The sequence below is a fragment of the Anolis sagrei genome, chromosome 6 (genome assembly GCF_037176765.1).
Source record: "Anolis sagrei isolate rAnoSag1 chromosome 6, rAnoSag1.mat, whole genome shotgun sequence".
In the NCBI taxonomy this organism is placed as follows: Eukaryota; Metazoa; Chordata; class Lepidosauria; order Squamata; family Dactyloidae; genus Anolis; species Anolis sagrei.
Genome location: NC_090026.1, coordinates 123,955,068 through 123,972,609, shown reverse-complemented (window position 1 = coordinate 123,972,609; position 17,542 = coordinate 123,955,068). Strand labels below are relative to the sequence as shown.

Genomic DNA, 17,542 nt, shown 5'->3' with positions numbered 1-17,542 from the left:
TCCTAGTCTCCAAGGAAGCAGAAAACAAGCTTGCTCCCTCCTCCCTGTGGCTTCCTCTCACATATTTATACATGGCTATCATATCTCCTCTCAGCCTTCTCTTCTTCAGGCTAAACATACCCAGCTCCTTAAGCCGCTCCTCATAGGGCTTGTTCTGCAGACCCTTAATCATTTTAGTCGCCCTCCTCTGGACACATTCCAGCTTGTCAATATCTCTCTTGAATTGTGGTGCCCAGAATTGGACACAATATTCCAGGTGTGGTCTAACCAAAGCAGAATAGAGGGGTAGCATTACTTCCCTGGACCTAGACACTATGCTCCTATTGATGCAGGCCAAAATCCCATTGGCTTTTTTTGCCACCACATCATATATTTTCTTTACGAAGAAAAAAAACCAAACCGGCTTGGAAATGTTACCTAAAGTTTTTTTTTTATTTCTATACAACTGTGAAATACATATTTGTCCTTTTGGCATTGCAGGCCCTCAGTCAATCTTTCTTGAAACGACATTACGTGGACTGTAGAAAATCAAGGTTAAACTCTTGGCTGATTTTAAAATAAATCAAAAATAAAGAAAAGGAGGAGAATGGGAAGGATTAAAAGTTGTTTTCAGTGGCGACATGAAGGAGAGCACGGAAGCCAGAATCAGGGGTCGATTGAGGAATACAATTCAGAACAATTTACATTTCCGTTGAACCAATGAATTCACCAACTTCACTAAATGTGCAAGGGAGCACAAACGGAATTTACATAATGAATGATACCAAAGAGGGGGAAAGGTGCATGCGATCGCCAGTCTGAACCAGTTTAAGCAGTGGCATCTCATCTGGAGCACAGGCAGATAAAAGAGGACCAATCCAAATGTTACATTTGCAACATGGTAGTCACTGTGATAATGGGGAATAGGAATCCCATAAGGTTCTGTACAGTTCCTTAGTATACGAAGCCAAAAAAACAACACCCAAGAGGAAACTTAACCAAAAAGTGTTGCCATCTTACTTCTTTAACCATGGTCAGTGAAAACAGGAAGGAAACCCTGAAAAAAAACCCCAATGAGTTTAAAGGTTCAGAAGGCTATTTTGGGAGTAGTCTTCTCCAGCACCTTTGGGTGTTTTTCTCTGGCATGGTTGGCACTATTTCCATTTCTGGACACACTGGCATTGCCAACTGGTACGTCAGGTGCCCAGATACCTTCCTACTTTATGGTGCTCAGTGTAATGTAAGTTACTGAAGCAACTTCCATGCTGCAAAGCCAATATCTGAGTTACTACTTCATCTTTTCTCCCTATGTCACGTTGGCTGCATTTGCAAACTGACAGCCACCATAAAGGAAGGTGAGGATGCTCAATTTTGGGGAAGGGAAGCACACTTTTATTTCACTTCCTCTTGAAAAGTCACTTGTGCTTCTCTGTCAAATAAAAACCATTTTATTTTGCCATCAGGGTTGGTGTGTTCCAGTTCAAACTTCTAAACCAAAGACAGCTTTTCTTTGCCCAGACACTGAAATGTTCCCTCCCTCCCTCCAGGATACAATAAGTTAGATTCTACAAGACTATAATGAAAATATGTAAAAGCTGTAAAATGTTTTTTTTTAGAAACAGTGGAAAAGAAAAATCAAGCTGTATACAACTTACGACAACAGAAATATCCAAAAAAATGCATATAAAAAACCACTGGAGGAAAACCTGCAAATCCTTTTTTTTTTTTTTTTTTGCTATCATGACTACAGTATTCACTGCAAAGTTTCTACAGTTTGCAAAAATGTCAAAACAGAGCACAGTTAAGTGGAATTATGACCAGCGTGCCATCTCGAGAGACAGAATGGACTACAGAAGTTACACTTTAAAAATTCTAGTTAATTTGAAATACTCCATCATGATGCGCTGCACCATTGTACTGACCCTGTAATCACACAATCTACTGATTTCTTTAAACTCCAAGTACCAAAAATGGTTTCTTATAAGATCACAGCTGAAAGGCAGTCATAAAGCAAGCCTAAGCAAGTCAACCCCCTGGACTTACACTGGGGTCTCTGTTCTACTCAATTCTACAACGGTTCTTTCCTCTCTTAAGTAGATTTGTCTTGAGAAGTGGCCGAAATTTACTACGTGGAATGTATTAACAAAGTACAGTACATGCAGGTTTTTGTTTGTTTGTTTACACTGTGAACAAGTTAGCAGCAGGGCTGAGAAAGGGTTTCCATACCAAGCTTCGGCAGATGAATGTATGACAACCTTGGAAATAAAAACTGAAATAAGAACCTCACAGATATCTGCAGCGGCTCGGCTGGTCTCTGTACACCTCACGCCAGGGATCACCCAAGGGTTTCTCACGTCACTCTCACTTGTACCTCGGTAAGGACAGACTTTAGTTTAGGTCATTAACAGATTTGTCTATATTACAGATTTATTAGTCACTTCAATTCAAGTAGACTCTGTCCGCACTGAGGCATTAGAAGGATCAGATCTATCTTAGGGTTTTCAGTGGGCTTTCTACAGCTGGAGCAAGGACAGGAAGCTCAAGTAAGTGAAGAACCGGTTGGGCCCAGGACTTGGCTCACGTGGATTTCTGGCGGTAATGGAGGGTCAGGTCGCCACCGCTCTTCCAGATGAAATGCTTGACAGTTCGAAGGTCCATGTTTGGATCCAAAACCTGTCACAAAACCAACGGGGGAGAGGGGTCAAGCTCATATCTCAGCTTTGATTTCTCATAATAAACTAAATAATAAACTTTATTTATATCCCACCAACACCTCCCCAAAGGGACTCGGGCGGCTTACAAAGGCACTACCAGGATGCATATATTTATTTATTTATCATTTATTATTAGTTACGACATTTTTGCCCCCTCCCCCGACATTCCGAAAAAAAGTAAAAACCTGGCTCTTTGAACAAGCCTTTGGAAACGCAGCGTAATGGATGAATGTGGAACCCAAGAAAAAATGAACATGGAACGACTTAGACAATGTTTTTTTTTTTTTTTGGAAAATCTATATAAATAAAAATGTAATGTTCATTTGTGGGATTAACATAACTCAAAAACCACTGGACGAATTGACACCAAATTTAGACTGCATACACCTAACAACCCAATGTATGTCTTTCACTCAAAAAAAAATTGATTTTGTCATTTGGGAGTTGTAGTTGCTGGGATTTATAGTTCACCTACAATCAAAGAGCATTCTGAACTCCACCAATGATGGAACTGAACCAAACGTGGCATACAGGACTCCGATGACAAACAGAAAACACTAGAAGGGTTGGGTGGACACTTAGACAATGTTTTTGGGATTAACATAACTCAAAAACCACTGGACGAATTGACACCAAATTTAGACACAACACACCTATCAGGCCAACAAGTGACCATCACTCATAAAACACTGAAAAACACCGCGGAAGAGACTTAAAAAACCAAACAATAAAAATTCATTACAACACATGTGCAAAATCACATATATATATATACATATACACAAAAATATACACACACATATACACAGATTGGGCCACAGCAACACGTGGCAGGGGACGGCTAGCGAGTTAATAGGAAATCACTGGTGATTATACGTCCTGCTCTTGATCCTGCCTCCTTCACAGGCGCAGTTGGTGGGGATGAGAGACAGGGCCTTCTCAGTGGTGGCCCTTTGGCTATGGAACTCCCTCCTGAGTGGAATTAGAACAGCCCCCTCCCTCCTGACCTTTAGGAAAAGGCTAAAAACATGGATGTTTGACCAAACATTCAATTGAGTAATCTATCACTAAAATAAAGGAAGTTGAAATGGTGCAACAACAAACTGGAATGGCTGCGGACTACGATATTGGATTATGTGATTTTAAATAATTGGCTTTAAGGTTTTATATTCTTTAAATGACTGTTTTAATGCTTATGTTTTATTATGCGTATTTTTGGCATCTAATTGTTGCCTGTATATGTAAGCTGTCCTGAGTCCCCTACGAGGTTGAGAAGGGTGGGGTATAAATACAGTAAACAAATAAATAAATAACTCATTCACAGCAGACATCTTGTCTTTCTCCATGTTCACAGAAAAAGAAGAAAAGGAGGCCTCAGGGGCTTGCCATGTGCTCAGAAAAGGTGTCCCCCTGAGAAGTCTCAAGAAAGGTGATAGGAGAAGAGAAAGGAAGAAAGGGAAATAAAGAGGCCAATGGGGAAAGGACTTTCCCCTGCCAACTAACTCATCTGCCTATCTAAGTTCTTGATGTGGACTTCAAGTTTGTGCAAAAATGGCTGAGTTCCAATAAGAAACGTATGAAGGAAACATCCATCTGCTCCAGTCTCAAGCACACATATCTTTCACTCCTAACACTAGCATATACCAAAGCCTGCAAAAATTGCAAAAAATATGGCCACAGCAAAGTTCTTTTTTAAAAAAGAAGAATCAGGTGACATATGACTGGTGGATTTTGCAAAGGAAATTATGCCATGTCCCTTGTGATGTGCTATTTTCATCCTGAAGCAGTGGATAATCTTCACTGCTAGGAAATCAAGCAGTTGCTGAGGGAAAAAAAAAAGCTAAGCTGCTTTTGTTTGCATACATTTGCCATTTCTCAAAATGCAGGAGACAAAATATGTATTCCATTCCCCACCTCCCAGCTTTACCCCTTTGCCAAATTATTACATCCCTTAGCATTTTCTAACCAAATTAAAAGTGTTGCCGGATCATTATACATATATTGGAATTTGTGTTTTGCTGGAACATCTTTTCCCAAGGCTCCACAAGTTTTGAAAATGTTATGTCTAAAGAAAGCCTTTTTCCATATCGGCCACATTTCCATAACAAATTCCGCTCTCCTTTCAAGAAGCTCAGCCCTCCCAACCAATGCAAGACAGGCAATGGCCTTACCTGGTCCTGGCACAAGAGTTCAATTTTCTCCTCTGCTAGTACTGCAATATCTTCCTCTTTTTCTTGTTCCCCAGCCTTTTCGTTATTGGAAGAGCTAGTTGTCTGTGATTCATTGTCCAAGTTTATTATCTTTTCATAGACATGTTCCATCACCTTCCTGACTTGCAACATGTCACTAGCGGACAGTCGATCCCTATGTGGGAAGAAGAAGATTTTAAGACAAAGCTTAGCTGATCTGGATGAACATTTCCATGTTTCTGGGAGTCCCAGTTGCTCTTACTTTGGTTTACACTTACTTCTTTAGCGTTTTTGCTCCCGAAGACGAATGAGGTTGGAGGTAGAAGGGAATCTTGTTGAATTTTGGCATATTTTTCTACAGAACAGACAAGCAGAAGTAAGAGGAACCATTATATTTGGCTTTCGATTTTGTAAGAAACACATTTTAATTTATACATCTAAGCTGTATGCCTTTCTCCTGTAATGTCTGTATTTCATATTACGTGTAATATTCCTAATAATATTACAATATAATGGTATATAATACAATATAGTAATATATAATAATGATATTGTGCTATGCTAATAATCTATATAAATAAAAATGTAATGTTCGTTTGTGGGATTAACAGAACTCAAAAACCACTGGACAAATTGACACCAAATTTGGACACAAGACATCTAACAACCCGATGTATGTCCTTCACACAAAAAATTGATTTTGTCATTTGGGAGTTGTAGTTGCTGGGATTTATAGTTCACCTACAATCAAAGAGCATTCTGAACCTCATCAACAATGGAATTGAACCAAACTTGGCACACAGTTCTCCCATGACCAACACAAAATACTGGAAGGTATTTAGTTTTGGAGTTGTAGTTCACCTACATCCAGAGATCACTGTGGACGCAAACAATGATGGATCTGGACTAAACTCTACACAAATACTCAATATGCCCAAATGTGAACACTGGTGGAGTTTGGGGAAAATAGAATCTTGACATTTGGGAGTTGTAGTTGCTGGGATTTATATTTCACCTACAATCACAGCATTCTGAACCCTACCGATAGAAGTGGGCCAGACCTCCCACACAGAACCCCCATGTGGGCCACAGCAACGCATGGCAGGGACGGCTAGTATAATATATTGTATGTATATATATCTTGTAAGCCGGTCTGAGTCCTGTTCAGGGTGTGTACAGTGGCATATAAATGCCGTTAACAAACAAACAAACAAACAAACTCAGACATTTTTCTAGACACCTTTTCCAGTTTTGGGGGGATAGTCATTGAATTGGTGCTCAAGGATGAGACCCAGGATGTCCTAGAACACATTATAAAGTAACTATCAAAAATTAAAAACCAGTTAAAAACACTACCTATGTTGTAAGGTAAAGTAAAGGTTTCCCCTTAACATTAAGTCTAGTTGTGTCCGACTCTGGAGGTGGTGCTCATTTCCATTTCTAAGCCGAAGAGTTGGCATTGTCCATAGACACCTCCAAGGTCATGTGGCCGGCATGACTGCATGGAGTGCCATTACCTTCTTGCAGAAGTGGTACCTATTGATCTCAGATTTGCATGTTTTTCAACTGCTAGATTAGCAGAAGCTGGGGCTAACAGTTGGAGCTCACTCTGCTTCCTGGATTCAATCTGCCAACCTTTCCAGTCAGCAAGTTTTATAACTCAGCAGTTCAACTCACTGTGCTACCAAGGGCTCCTTACGGAGTTTTACATTTTCAAAAATGCTCTCATAATATTACTCTTTCTTGTACAAAAAGAAGCGACCAGGCTATCCTCAAAACGATGGGAACAGTCCAATAATACTCATACCAAGTTGGAATCCAAATTGGGTTTTTTTTATGACTATATGTCAAGTAATCACAAAAAAGTTGATCAAGTTAAAACAATACAATGTAGGAATTTTACATTTTCAAAACTAAACTAATTGTTTTCCAAATGGAAAAAAGCTTATAATCAAAACTAATATTTTAAAATGAAAACAAATACAATTATAGCCAGCAGTTCACATTCATTGAGGTAAGAGACACAACATCCCCATGAAAAAACAAAAGTTTAAAATTGCCTTTGTTTACCTGAGAGGACACCTCTCTAGGATCTACAGATTCCTCATAAACAAATATCTTAATAGTCAAATCTACAAATGTGGAGAGCCAACTGTAACATTAAAGAAAGAAAAATAATTTAGATGGTTCTGTGCTCTCAGGAGAGCCAGGCACTTACATCCACAGTGATGTCAATTACCCATTGTGGCACAGTTTCATTGAGGAGCATAGATTCGGTTTCCCCACCGGAATCTCGACATAGCAGCCTAAGAAGAAATTTTGAAATGTTATGATTACGGAAAGAAACTTTGAGTTCAATGCTGTTCAAGAAGAATAAGAGAAATACAACAGAAAATTGCAAGGTACTAAAATCCGGTGAAGTTAAACGTATGGACCAGACATGGGCAAACTTTGGCCCTCCAGGTGTTTTGGACTTCAACTCCCTCAATTCCTAACACCCAGCAGGAAGTCCAAAACACCAGGAGGGACAAAGTTTGTCCATACCTGATCTATACCACAAGCATGCTCAAGTTAGTCACAGCCCCTCCTACAAGCCCATCAGTGTTCCTTTCTGTACCTAAACAAGGTGCGTCCTCCAGCTTCTCCGAAAATAACTGGCGTGTGTGGTGGCACTTGGAAGTACCCATTTCCTTTCTGCACTCTGTTCTCCTGTTCGCCGTTCACTGTTTCAGGGAGGGCAGACAAACATAAGAGAGAGCTTTCAGCACAGAGTATTCCAATTCATCACAAAATATGACCATTTTCACCACTGCAAGTGAACTGACAATCTAATATAACTCCAACAGCATCATCAGGGCCTTGTTGTATATGATGTTAAACCAGGCTTGGGCGAAGTGCAGTCCACAGGCTGCATGTGATCAGCAAGGGCCATTTTTGTAGTCTCCGAGGAGGGGAAAAGAAAATACCTTAAAACAGTGGTTCTCAACCTGGGGTCCCCAGATGTTTTTGGCCTACAACTCCCAGAAATCCTAGCCAGTTTACTAGTTGTTAGGATTTCCGGGAGTTGAAGGCCAAAACATCTGGGGACCCCAGGTTGAGAACCACTGCTTTAAAATGTCTTCTATGTGGCATTGGGGCATTTTGGCTATGTTTCCAACTCCTCCTCCCCCCAACATTTCTGTCAGTCACTTTCTGTTGTGATGCAGCCAAGGAGACCTAATGTTGTGTCTATTCAGACACCACTGATGTTGTACCTAATGTCAATTGGGATGATGGACCTAATGTTGTACCTAATGTCAATGGGGATGGCGAACTTGTGAGTCAGCCTGAGATTTCAAGTCCAGAAAGTGAGAGCTGTGTTCCTGCAGTTGAAGGCCAAATTCCTGAGAGGCTGAAGGCCAAATTCCTGAGAGAGGCCCAGGACAGAAGTCTTTCTCTAGGGAAGGGAGTTCAGAAGACAGTTTGCCAGGTGAGAAAATTGAGTCAGGAGATACGAAGAGCAGCTAAATCAAGCTGTGGACCGATTCCTAGATGAGGCAAACGTCAACTTGCTCTAGTAGAAAGATGGCTATCTGGCTGTAAACATAATGCTTTCCTGTCTCTTTATGGGACAGGAGATCCTTAAATGACACAGGGAAAAGATCTTTCTTTAGTTTGGACAATGGTGATTAAGGAGGCATTTGGAATAGAGCCTAGTCACAGGAAATTTCTTGTTTAATGTCTCAAATGGTTCGAATTCTGGTTTCAAAGTCTAACGGAGTATCTTGCAGTTCTGTGTGTTCGATTTTAAGCTGTCTTTTTGTATCCTGACTCCTTGCTTTCCTGGTTTGTGCATTATATCTTTGTACCTTGGATTTTATGGACTATTTCATGGTTTTTGACTAAGCTACTTCCTCCATTTTTATTGTGTTTCTTTTTATATAATCTTCAATAAACTGCTTGTTGATTTATACTGGACTATGGTGGTATTTAAGTATAGAGGTGCCTGGGATACAATACTTTCTGTTGTTAAAAAAGGTCTCTTCTGGACCTAAAATACCTCAGGGAAGAGTCTGAAAAATGGCAAAAATGCCCCCATGCCTCCTAGTGGACATCCTGAGGGATTCTTCTTTCTTTTTACAGTTGAACAAATGCAGCTTCCTAACCTCTGAGAGCTGCCGACTCCTGGGAGGAATGCATCAATTGCCGCAAAATAGCCCCCCCTCCTAAATTAAACAATGTATGGAGCTCTCAATTTAGTAAGGGGAGCTGTGGAAAAATTAATTATCACAGCATGCGAACTGCAATAGAAAATCCGAGCCACAGTAATTCTATTTACAGTACAATGAGCTTTTTTTCATGCTAGTAGTGAAGGAAAGAAAGAAGCCCATCCTCATGTTGATCACCTCCCTCATATTTAACCCTCCTCCACACTGGATGTTGCAATTTATCAGAAGTCTGTAAGGATTAGGAAAGGATGGAAGTGAACATTGACATATAAAAAGCTTATTACATATGAAATGAGATCAAATCAAAATGATCAACCAACCCAAAGCATAAATATGAAACCTAACATTCCCAAAGTTGTGAGCAACACTTACCATGGTTCATTTCATTTTCTTCTTCATCCATGGGATTGATGTGTGTTCGAGGCCAATATTCTAAGAGCGCCTGGAGTAAAAGCCCTCCGAGGTTTACTGCTTATTGAAAGAACAGAAAACGAAATGATTGGGCATGCTCACATAAACATATACCTAGAGTGGTACAGCTAAGAAACCCTTATATTTCTTGAACAGTATTTTAAACTGTCAGACATCAGCTCTTTCTGAAGCTGAGGGGACTATCAAAAACAAATTTGGGAGTCTGATGTGCAAAGAGTCAAAATCTACAGAAAGGCACAAATCAGGTGAATACAAAGTATTATTTATTTATTTGTTGTAGGTTTTTTCGGGCTGTATTATTTATTTACTTACAACATTTCTACCCCGCTTTTCTCACCCCGGAGGGGACTCTTGTTATCTGATCTTCAATTCATTTTTGACCTAAGTTCAATAAGCTTTGCCAATATTACATAACTTTGTGAAAGAGGACTTGTTAAAAACAGAAATCCAGTTACTACAAATTGGACTGCCTGCAACATCAGGATACAGATATCAATCCATGCAAATAAAAGACTTTGACACAGATTGACAGGTAACATCTGAAAAAGGAATGTAGAACTATAGACAAAGATAAGCTGGGGCATTCGAGTCGAACTTCCTAAACCTCTCCCCCTCTACAAGCCAAATATGTCATTTTAATTAAGTCTTAAAGTAATCATGAGCATTTCAGAGAAAAAACATAACACTCACATTTTGGATCAGATCCATCTGGACTGCTAAATCCAGCATCTTTTGCGGAGACCCAAGCTGCAAAGCAGTCACTCTCATCTAAAGTAATTGTTAACATCTGCCAAAAAAGAGGATGACATAATATAAATACTGTTTTAGGAGTAAAACCTTGTTCTGAGGATTCAAACACACGCAAAGCTTTGGCAAGATTATATTAACATTTCTGAATTAAGATTCTGAGTTGCGGCTTTCATGAGCTCCTGTCCATAGGGGAAAGAGGGAAGCTAAATAGGAAAACACCAATCAAAGGGCAAGAAAGGCAGGGAAGTTCCAGGCATATAAGAATCTTGTTAAGACTGACATGTTTTGATTAGCTGTTCTAAAACAGTGGTTTCCAACCTTTTTTTAAAAAAATCAGGGACCATTTTGACCAGGGACCGCTCTCCAACATTAGTACCAAAAGGATTATGAATTGGTTTTTGGTCAACTTTAGATTTGATTTGGTTATTGGGGTGCTGATTCAGAAAATTGCAGTGGATAGACCATATCAGCTCCAGTTTCTAAGACAGAACATATGCAATCCAGTAGTCGCCATCTGCTTGCCCACAGAAAACCATATTAAATAAGCTTTGGCACTATAAGAGGGTTTTGTGAGTCTCGTCGCTCATGTTGCAATGGTACAGTAAAGGTGAGTCTGTGGACCATATTTTAGTTCTTGCAGACCACTGGTGGTCCACAGACCACAGGTGGGGAACCACTGCTCCAGACTAAGAACAATTTTTCTTGAGCATCATTTTGCAAAATGGTTAATTTCCTACTAATATAAATTCCCTTTGGAGAAATGGCTCTTGCTTAGGCAGCAGCAGCAGATTATACTGTTCACAGGACAGTCATAACTTATTTGACATTTTAATATTAAATACCAGAACAGTCAACTGAAACCCTTTAAAAAACAACAAACTAACATCGGATTCTCAATGTAAGATAAGAAGACTGCTTTTTCTGTGCACAAAAGATGAAGTGCAGTGTAGCTGATAAAAATAAAGGGATATAAATAAAGATTATTATTGTATTGTCGAAGGCTTTCATGGCCGGAATCACTGGGTTGTTGTAGGTTTTTTTGGGCTATATGGCCATGTTCTAGAGGCATTTCTCCTGACGTTTCGCCTGCATCTATGGCAAGCATCCTCAGAGGTAGTTCCAACAGACCTCACTACCTCTGAGGATGCTTGCCATAGATGCAGGCGAAACGTCAGGAGAAATGCTTCTAGAACATGGCCATATAGCCCGAAAAAACCTACAACAACCCAAGATTATTATTATTATTATTATTATTATTATTATTATTATTATTATTATTGATAAGAGCTAAGCTAAGACTAGATAGTTTCTTCTTCATTCCATCATGAATTTTACTGAATGACCCCCGAAAGTTCACACTCTTTCATCCTGAACTTCCTTGCAAGAAAAAAGTATCTGTGTGGAGGGAACAACAACTAGATATGTTGCCTGAAGTGCCTTGGTGGGTGGGTGGGTGGATGGGACATGACTCCAATTGGACCAACAAAAAAAACCCAAATCATGTAATGTCAAACTATGGTTCTAACGAGCTTATATGGTGTGACTTACCCCTGTTTTTAAGTCTACTGAAAACCAATTTGGCACATAGACCATTTTGAACCTTTTCTTAATTTCTTCTTCAAAGTCCACCTTCCCAAGGTCTTCTACTTTACATGCCTGTATATTAAAAATAAAATAATAATTGTTATTTGGTATGGAAATATCATATATAATTGTTGCTGCTGTGCACTTTCAAGTCGGAACAAAGGCAAACCCTCTCTGAACAAATATTTCCAATAAACCACTCAAGGAGTTTTACTGGCAAGATTCATTCCAGAGGGAATTGCCTTTGCCTCCCTCTGAGGCGGATAGTACTTCCAAAAGAAAACACAAAGCAATGGCATGATGGTATCTTGTATTTTCTCAGAATGCCTCTGGGGCCCATATGGAACCACAGGTCAAAAGAGTAGAGCCAAAGATCAGTGAGTTGCTTTAGAGCATCTTATCCTCTAACTTTAAAATTTTCTTAAAAAATTATAAGGGCCAAGAAGCTTGGAAAGGAACAATAATATTGACATCAATAGAGAATTACTCTACTTTGTAGCAAAGTTAGCATAATGCAATCCAGGCAACAATTTTCACCTACCTTCAACACATCCCAGTATGCCACATTGTTGTTCGTGTCTTTGGTTAATATGTGTCTTTTGTCATTGAGAATGTGGCACTGAATAATACTAGCACCCCCTAGGAAGGAAGTATCATATGATTTAGACAGTCCATACAAATCAAACACAGGAAGAAATATCAAAACACGTAGTAGAGCAAACTATGGAGAAAACTCAGTTTGAGTTTCATTCTATTTTTGAAATCTCTGTAAAGCTCAGCTATAACAGGAGGAACAAGTTTTTTTTTCTGTCAGGAGCAACTTGAGAAACTGCAATTCTATTCTGATGTGAGAGAACTGGCCATCTGCAAGGACGTCGCCTGGATGTTTTTATGTTTTATTATCTTGTGGGAGGCTTCTCTCATGTCCCCTCATGGGGAGCTGGAGCTGAGAGAGGGAGCTCACCCGCACTCTCCCTGGATTCAATCCTCTGACCTGACGGTCTTTAGTCCTGCAGGCACAAGGGTTTAACCTACTGTGCCACCGGGGTCTCCGGGAGGAACAAGTGATTTGCATTTGTCAACGTTAGAGCAATATTCCCAAGTAATTAGCCCAGTACTATACTTACCTTTAATCACTTGGTCCGGCTGTGTGCAAAGGGGTGTGATAGGATTGCTACAGTCATTGTCATAGTCACCTGATGCTCTGAAGTTGTGAACCCCCTTCAAAGTCTACAAATGAAAGTTGGGTGGAGGGAAGAGAAGAGGATGGATAATTAGAACCTATTACAAGGTATGAAGACATTTCTCTTTTGTCTCTTCCCCTTCTTCAAAAGACCACAGACTTCACTTCTGTATAAACAGGACTTTCCCTTAAAGTCTTTACTGCTTAGCTGACATGACAGTGGTCGATTTAGAATGCATGGCATGGGACGAAGCTATGTTGAATCGCACTGTGAAACAAACTCAGGAGGCTGAAACATAGTCCAGTTTATGTCAGATCCTACTGTCCATGGTACATGAAGCTGAAAGATCGGTATATTCAATGTCTATTTTGGTTGTGTATACCTCTGCATTTAAACTCTGTGAGTTTTCCTAAACTAAAGACTAGCGAACATCAGTGTTATGAGAAAAAGATACCTGTATGTATCTCTATATAGATATATGCAGCTGCCTAAATACCCTAAAGGCATCATATACAATCTGAAGCAAAGCAAGGACAGCTCTAGTTAGTATTTGGATGGGAGGCCACTTTCATCCTTTCAGGGAAAGGAGATGGCAAAAGAACCTAAGTACTCATCTATGAAATTAATGGAATTGCCATAAGTCAACAGGAAATTTGAAGGCGTGCACTCATATAGTTGTATAAATAGTTCTATAATAAAGAGTCACATTTTAAACAGTCCTCACCCATTTATTCACAGAAGACTTCGTTGTTGCAACCCAAAGAGCTGGAGGAGGATCCACTGATCGATCTAGCTCCATCTGAGTGACCAAGAAATCCAATATTAGGACAATCTGCTGGTCCATATTAGGAACATAAGTATTAAGAGGCAATACACTCCATCATAGAATTAAGCTTTAGGTCAGAAGACAGGAAGAGGTAACAGCATCAAGTTTCCATTTACAGTGTTTTAAAGTAAACAGGATGTGCACATAGATACGGCTGGTGATACTTTATAACACTACTGTATCCTCACAAAAATACACCATATGCAGTCGCCAAATTACAAACATCTGATTTACAAACAACTCATAGTTAAAAATGGGGTTGAGACAACAGGAAGTAAAAGAAATCTACCCCTCAGAAGGGAAATTCACTCCTGGAAGAGTTATTATCATGAAGCTTTATCACCAATCCTTGTTTCCACAACAAGTCATTTTTTCCAAAATCCAGTAATCACAGGGACAGAATATGAAGTGAAATATTCTGAACAGGGGCACAGATAGCAAATGAAACATCGCATGGGGTGTTAGCCATTTCCTATGCCATCCAAAGAATATATATTTAGTCGGAGTTACACTTTAAAAAATAGTTTTCTAAGATCTACAGAGACACTCGCTGGAACACCTCAGCAAGCGAGAGTCCAAAAGTGGCAGGCTCAAACCCAGAACCTCAATCAATGGCTGATACCAAATGAGAGACTCCCCGCTGGGCACACAGAAAACTGAGTGACTTGGAAGGCGCTGAACAGACTGCGCTCTGGCACCACGAGATGCAGAGCCAACCTTAAGAAATGGGGCTACAAAGTTGAATCCTCGACATGCGAGTGTGGAGAAGAGCAAACCACTGACCACCTGCTGCAATGCAACCTGAGCCCTGCCACATGCACAAGGGAGGACCTTCTTGCAGCAACACCAGAAGCACTCCAAGTGGCCAGATACTGGTCAAAGGACATCTAATCAACTACAAAACTCACAAATTTTGTATTTTGTCTGTTTGTTTGCTTTGTTCTGTTAGAAATGTAATATAACTGACTGGTTGCCCTGACACGACAAATAAATAAATACTTTAAAAAATGTACCTGTTCCGACTTACATGCAAATTCAACTTAAGAACAAACCTACAGAGCCTATCTTGTTCATAACTTGGGGATCGCCTGTAATCTTGCAGATAAGATTTTTCCATACCCTCCATCTCAGAGGCTTGTACAGTAATACTGAACTCATTTGAAGGTTGATATAGTTCCAAAAATAACACTGTTCTACAGGAATATATCTAAATGGACAGAATATCTATCTACTAACGTAATGACACACATTACAGTTATAGATTTTGGACAATACTGAAAATATCATTTGTTATTAAAATAGTCTTCCCTGGTTATATAACATTTTGGCAGACATGTACTGCATAAAAATTATTAAATTTCCAGAAACATTTTCACTGGTATCACCGACAAGAAAACCAAGTTTGCTAAACGTGAAGACAACAACAACAATGGACAACACCATTTTGGCAGACATATACTGCATAAAAATGATTAAATTTCCAGAAACATTTTCATTGGTATCATCAACAAGAAAACCAAGTTTGCTAAACATCACGACGACGACAACAGTAATAGACAATACCAGAGAAGAAATCACTACAATTATTTATACTTCACCTTTTTACTGATTCAATACAGTCAACAATGAAAGCCAATCATCAACTACTTTTTTCACAAATGCTCCTCAAAGCATATTATTCATTTTGACAACAGCTATCCATGACAGCCAGAAACAAAAGATGGGCAAAGCTCTTCTGCCAGAAAACCTCACCAAGCATCATATTAAGGGGGGAAAAAGATATACTACCTTAAGAACTGGTGCCTTTTCTTCACAAATCAGCACTCGGATATCTGGGTTGCGTAAATCTGTACAATATATCTTTCTGTCTCTTCCACCTGAATAAACGTGAGTGAAGGCTTCATTGACTTGCAGTGCCCATACACCTTCATCATGGACTCTGTACGTAGCTATACACCTTTGCTGACCAAGCGACCAGAGTCTGATAGTGCCATCAGAGCTGCCAGAAAGACACTGAAACAAGAACAGTAATTAAACTCAAAGTCATCATATTTCCAGCTGCAGCTCTTTGAACCCACTGTGTGTGTGTGTACGTGTGTGTGTGTGTATATATATATATATAGAGAGAGAGAGAGAGAGAGAGAGAGCACAAAACTTTGCTGTGCTAAGAAGTAAAAGTAAGTAAGGCTATTAAAGACATCTAAAACTTATCACATTACAAAATAGGAGCTTTCAAAAGAAATCTAGGATGTGTGCTTTGTACTCTGTATAAAAACATTTATTGTACCATTAGCTTGCTTTAAAATATCAAACACATACCTGAGTGCCATCTCTATTCAACAGCAAAGCTTTAACGTTGTCAGTGTGTCCCTTCAGTTTCATAAGCTTTGCACAAGTTCTTGGATCCCACACCCTTAAAACCTGTTGAAGAAAAATATTCCCCCGAAATCAATGGAACTTCTGAAGTAAAGATAATCTAACCTCTAAATTCTGACTATTAATATTTTAATTATTAAGAAGCTTTTAATATGTCAGTTCTAGTTCGGCCTCTTGAATTAGCAATACTTATTCAAATGGTACAAAACAATAAAACATTTAATTACCCATTCTGGAATTATCATCCTGAATAGTTATGAAGTTTTCAAAGCTCCTTTTAGCAAAGTCCTTTTTGCAGAAGTCCAGCCCAACTTCCCTTTTTCTTGCCCTCTGTTGAGCTGGATGTTTCTGGCCGCATTGGCATTAGGAGGGTGGTAGACAGTTGCAATGTGTCTGGGAAAGAATGGGATTCCCTAGGTGACCCTACTTTAGCTATTTGTGTTTATGTAGCACAGGCAAGAAAACAGCTGTGAACAGAGTCACGCATGTAGCATGTGTGAAGGGCAAAATAAAATGGATGAAAAGAGAACAGAAGATTAGTCTGCCTCACCACCTATCCTAGAATGTTGAAAAAAAAGAGCTGATTTATTTGTTTCTGTATTTCTATACCACTTTTTTCATCCCAGGGGGGACTCAAAGCGGTTAACCACAAATAATGGCAAAATTCAATGCCTCACATACATATAAACCAAATCATAGATCTAAATAAAACATATAACTAAGCATTAACATCAATAAGATAATTAAATATATAAGATAAAACAATTAGATGTGAAGACATAAAAATTAAAACCACCTAATAAAAACATTAAAATCACATGATCCAAACTCATAGACCGGGGCCATTCCAAATATTCCATATTTGTTTATTGTATTGCGTTTCTTTACTAGCCAAAAGCTTGTTTCCATAACCATGTCTATTTTCTTTCTGAAGGCCAGAGGGAGGGCACTGATCTAATCTCAATGGGGAGAGATTTCCAGAGCCAAGGAGCCACCACTGAGAAGGCCTTGTCTCTTGTCCCCACCAATTGAACTTGGGAAGCAGGTGGGACAGAGAGCAGGGGTTCCCCAGAAGGTCTTAACCTCCGTGATGGCTCATAGAGGGAGATACGTTCAAACAGATAACTTGTGCCGGAACCATTTAGGGATTTATAGGCTAAATCCAGCACTTTGAATTGTGCTCAGTAGTAGACTAGCAGCCAGTGGAGCTGATATAACAGCGGGGCTGTGTTCCCCCTTCTGGTGAGGAATCTGACTGCTGCCCGATGGACCACTTAGAGCTTCCAGTCTTCAAAGGGCA

The 17,542-nt window shown here is 39.5% G+C and overlaps 1 protein-coding gene across 1 annotated transcript in view; it reads right to left on the bottom strand.

The window, feature by feature from the left end:
- Positions 1-408: 408 nt before the first annotated feature.
- The window catches only part of WDR48 (WD repeat domain 48), a 29,566-nt gene continuing 12,432 nt past the window's right edge, over positions 409-17,542 (bottom strand). The window contains exons 7-19 of the mRNA XM_060782625.2: positions 16,186-16,287; positions 15,655-15,879; positions 13,765-13,839; positions 12,984-13,086; positions 12,398-12,495; positions 11,821-11,928; positions 10,213-10,309; positions 9,463-9,558; positions 7,500-7,605; positions 7,101-7,188; positions 5,161-5,237; positions 4,865-5,057; positions 409-2,652 (exon numbers count right to left, since the gene is read on the bottom strand). Of these exons, the coding sequence (XP_060638608.1) occupies positions 2,557-2,652; positions 4,865-5,057; positions 5,161-5,237; positions 7,101-7,188; positions 7,500-7,605; positions 9,463-9,558; positions 10,213-10,309; positions 11,821-11,928; positions 12,398-12,495; positions 12,984-13,086; positions 13,765-13,839; positions 15,655-15,879; positions 16,186-16,287 (1,464 nt within the window). The 3' untranslated portion in view covers positions 409-2,556. The remainder of the gene's footprint in view (positions 2,653-4,864; positions 5,058-5,160; positions 5,238-7,100; positions 7,189-7,499; positions 7,606-9,462; positions 9,559-10,212; positions 10,310-11,820; positions 11,929-12,397; positions 12,496-12,983; positions 13,087-13,764; positions 13,840-15,654; positions 15,880-16,185; positions 16,288-17,542) is intronic.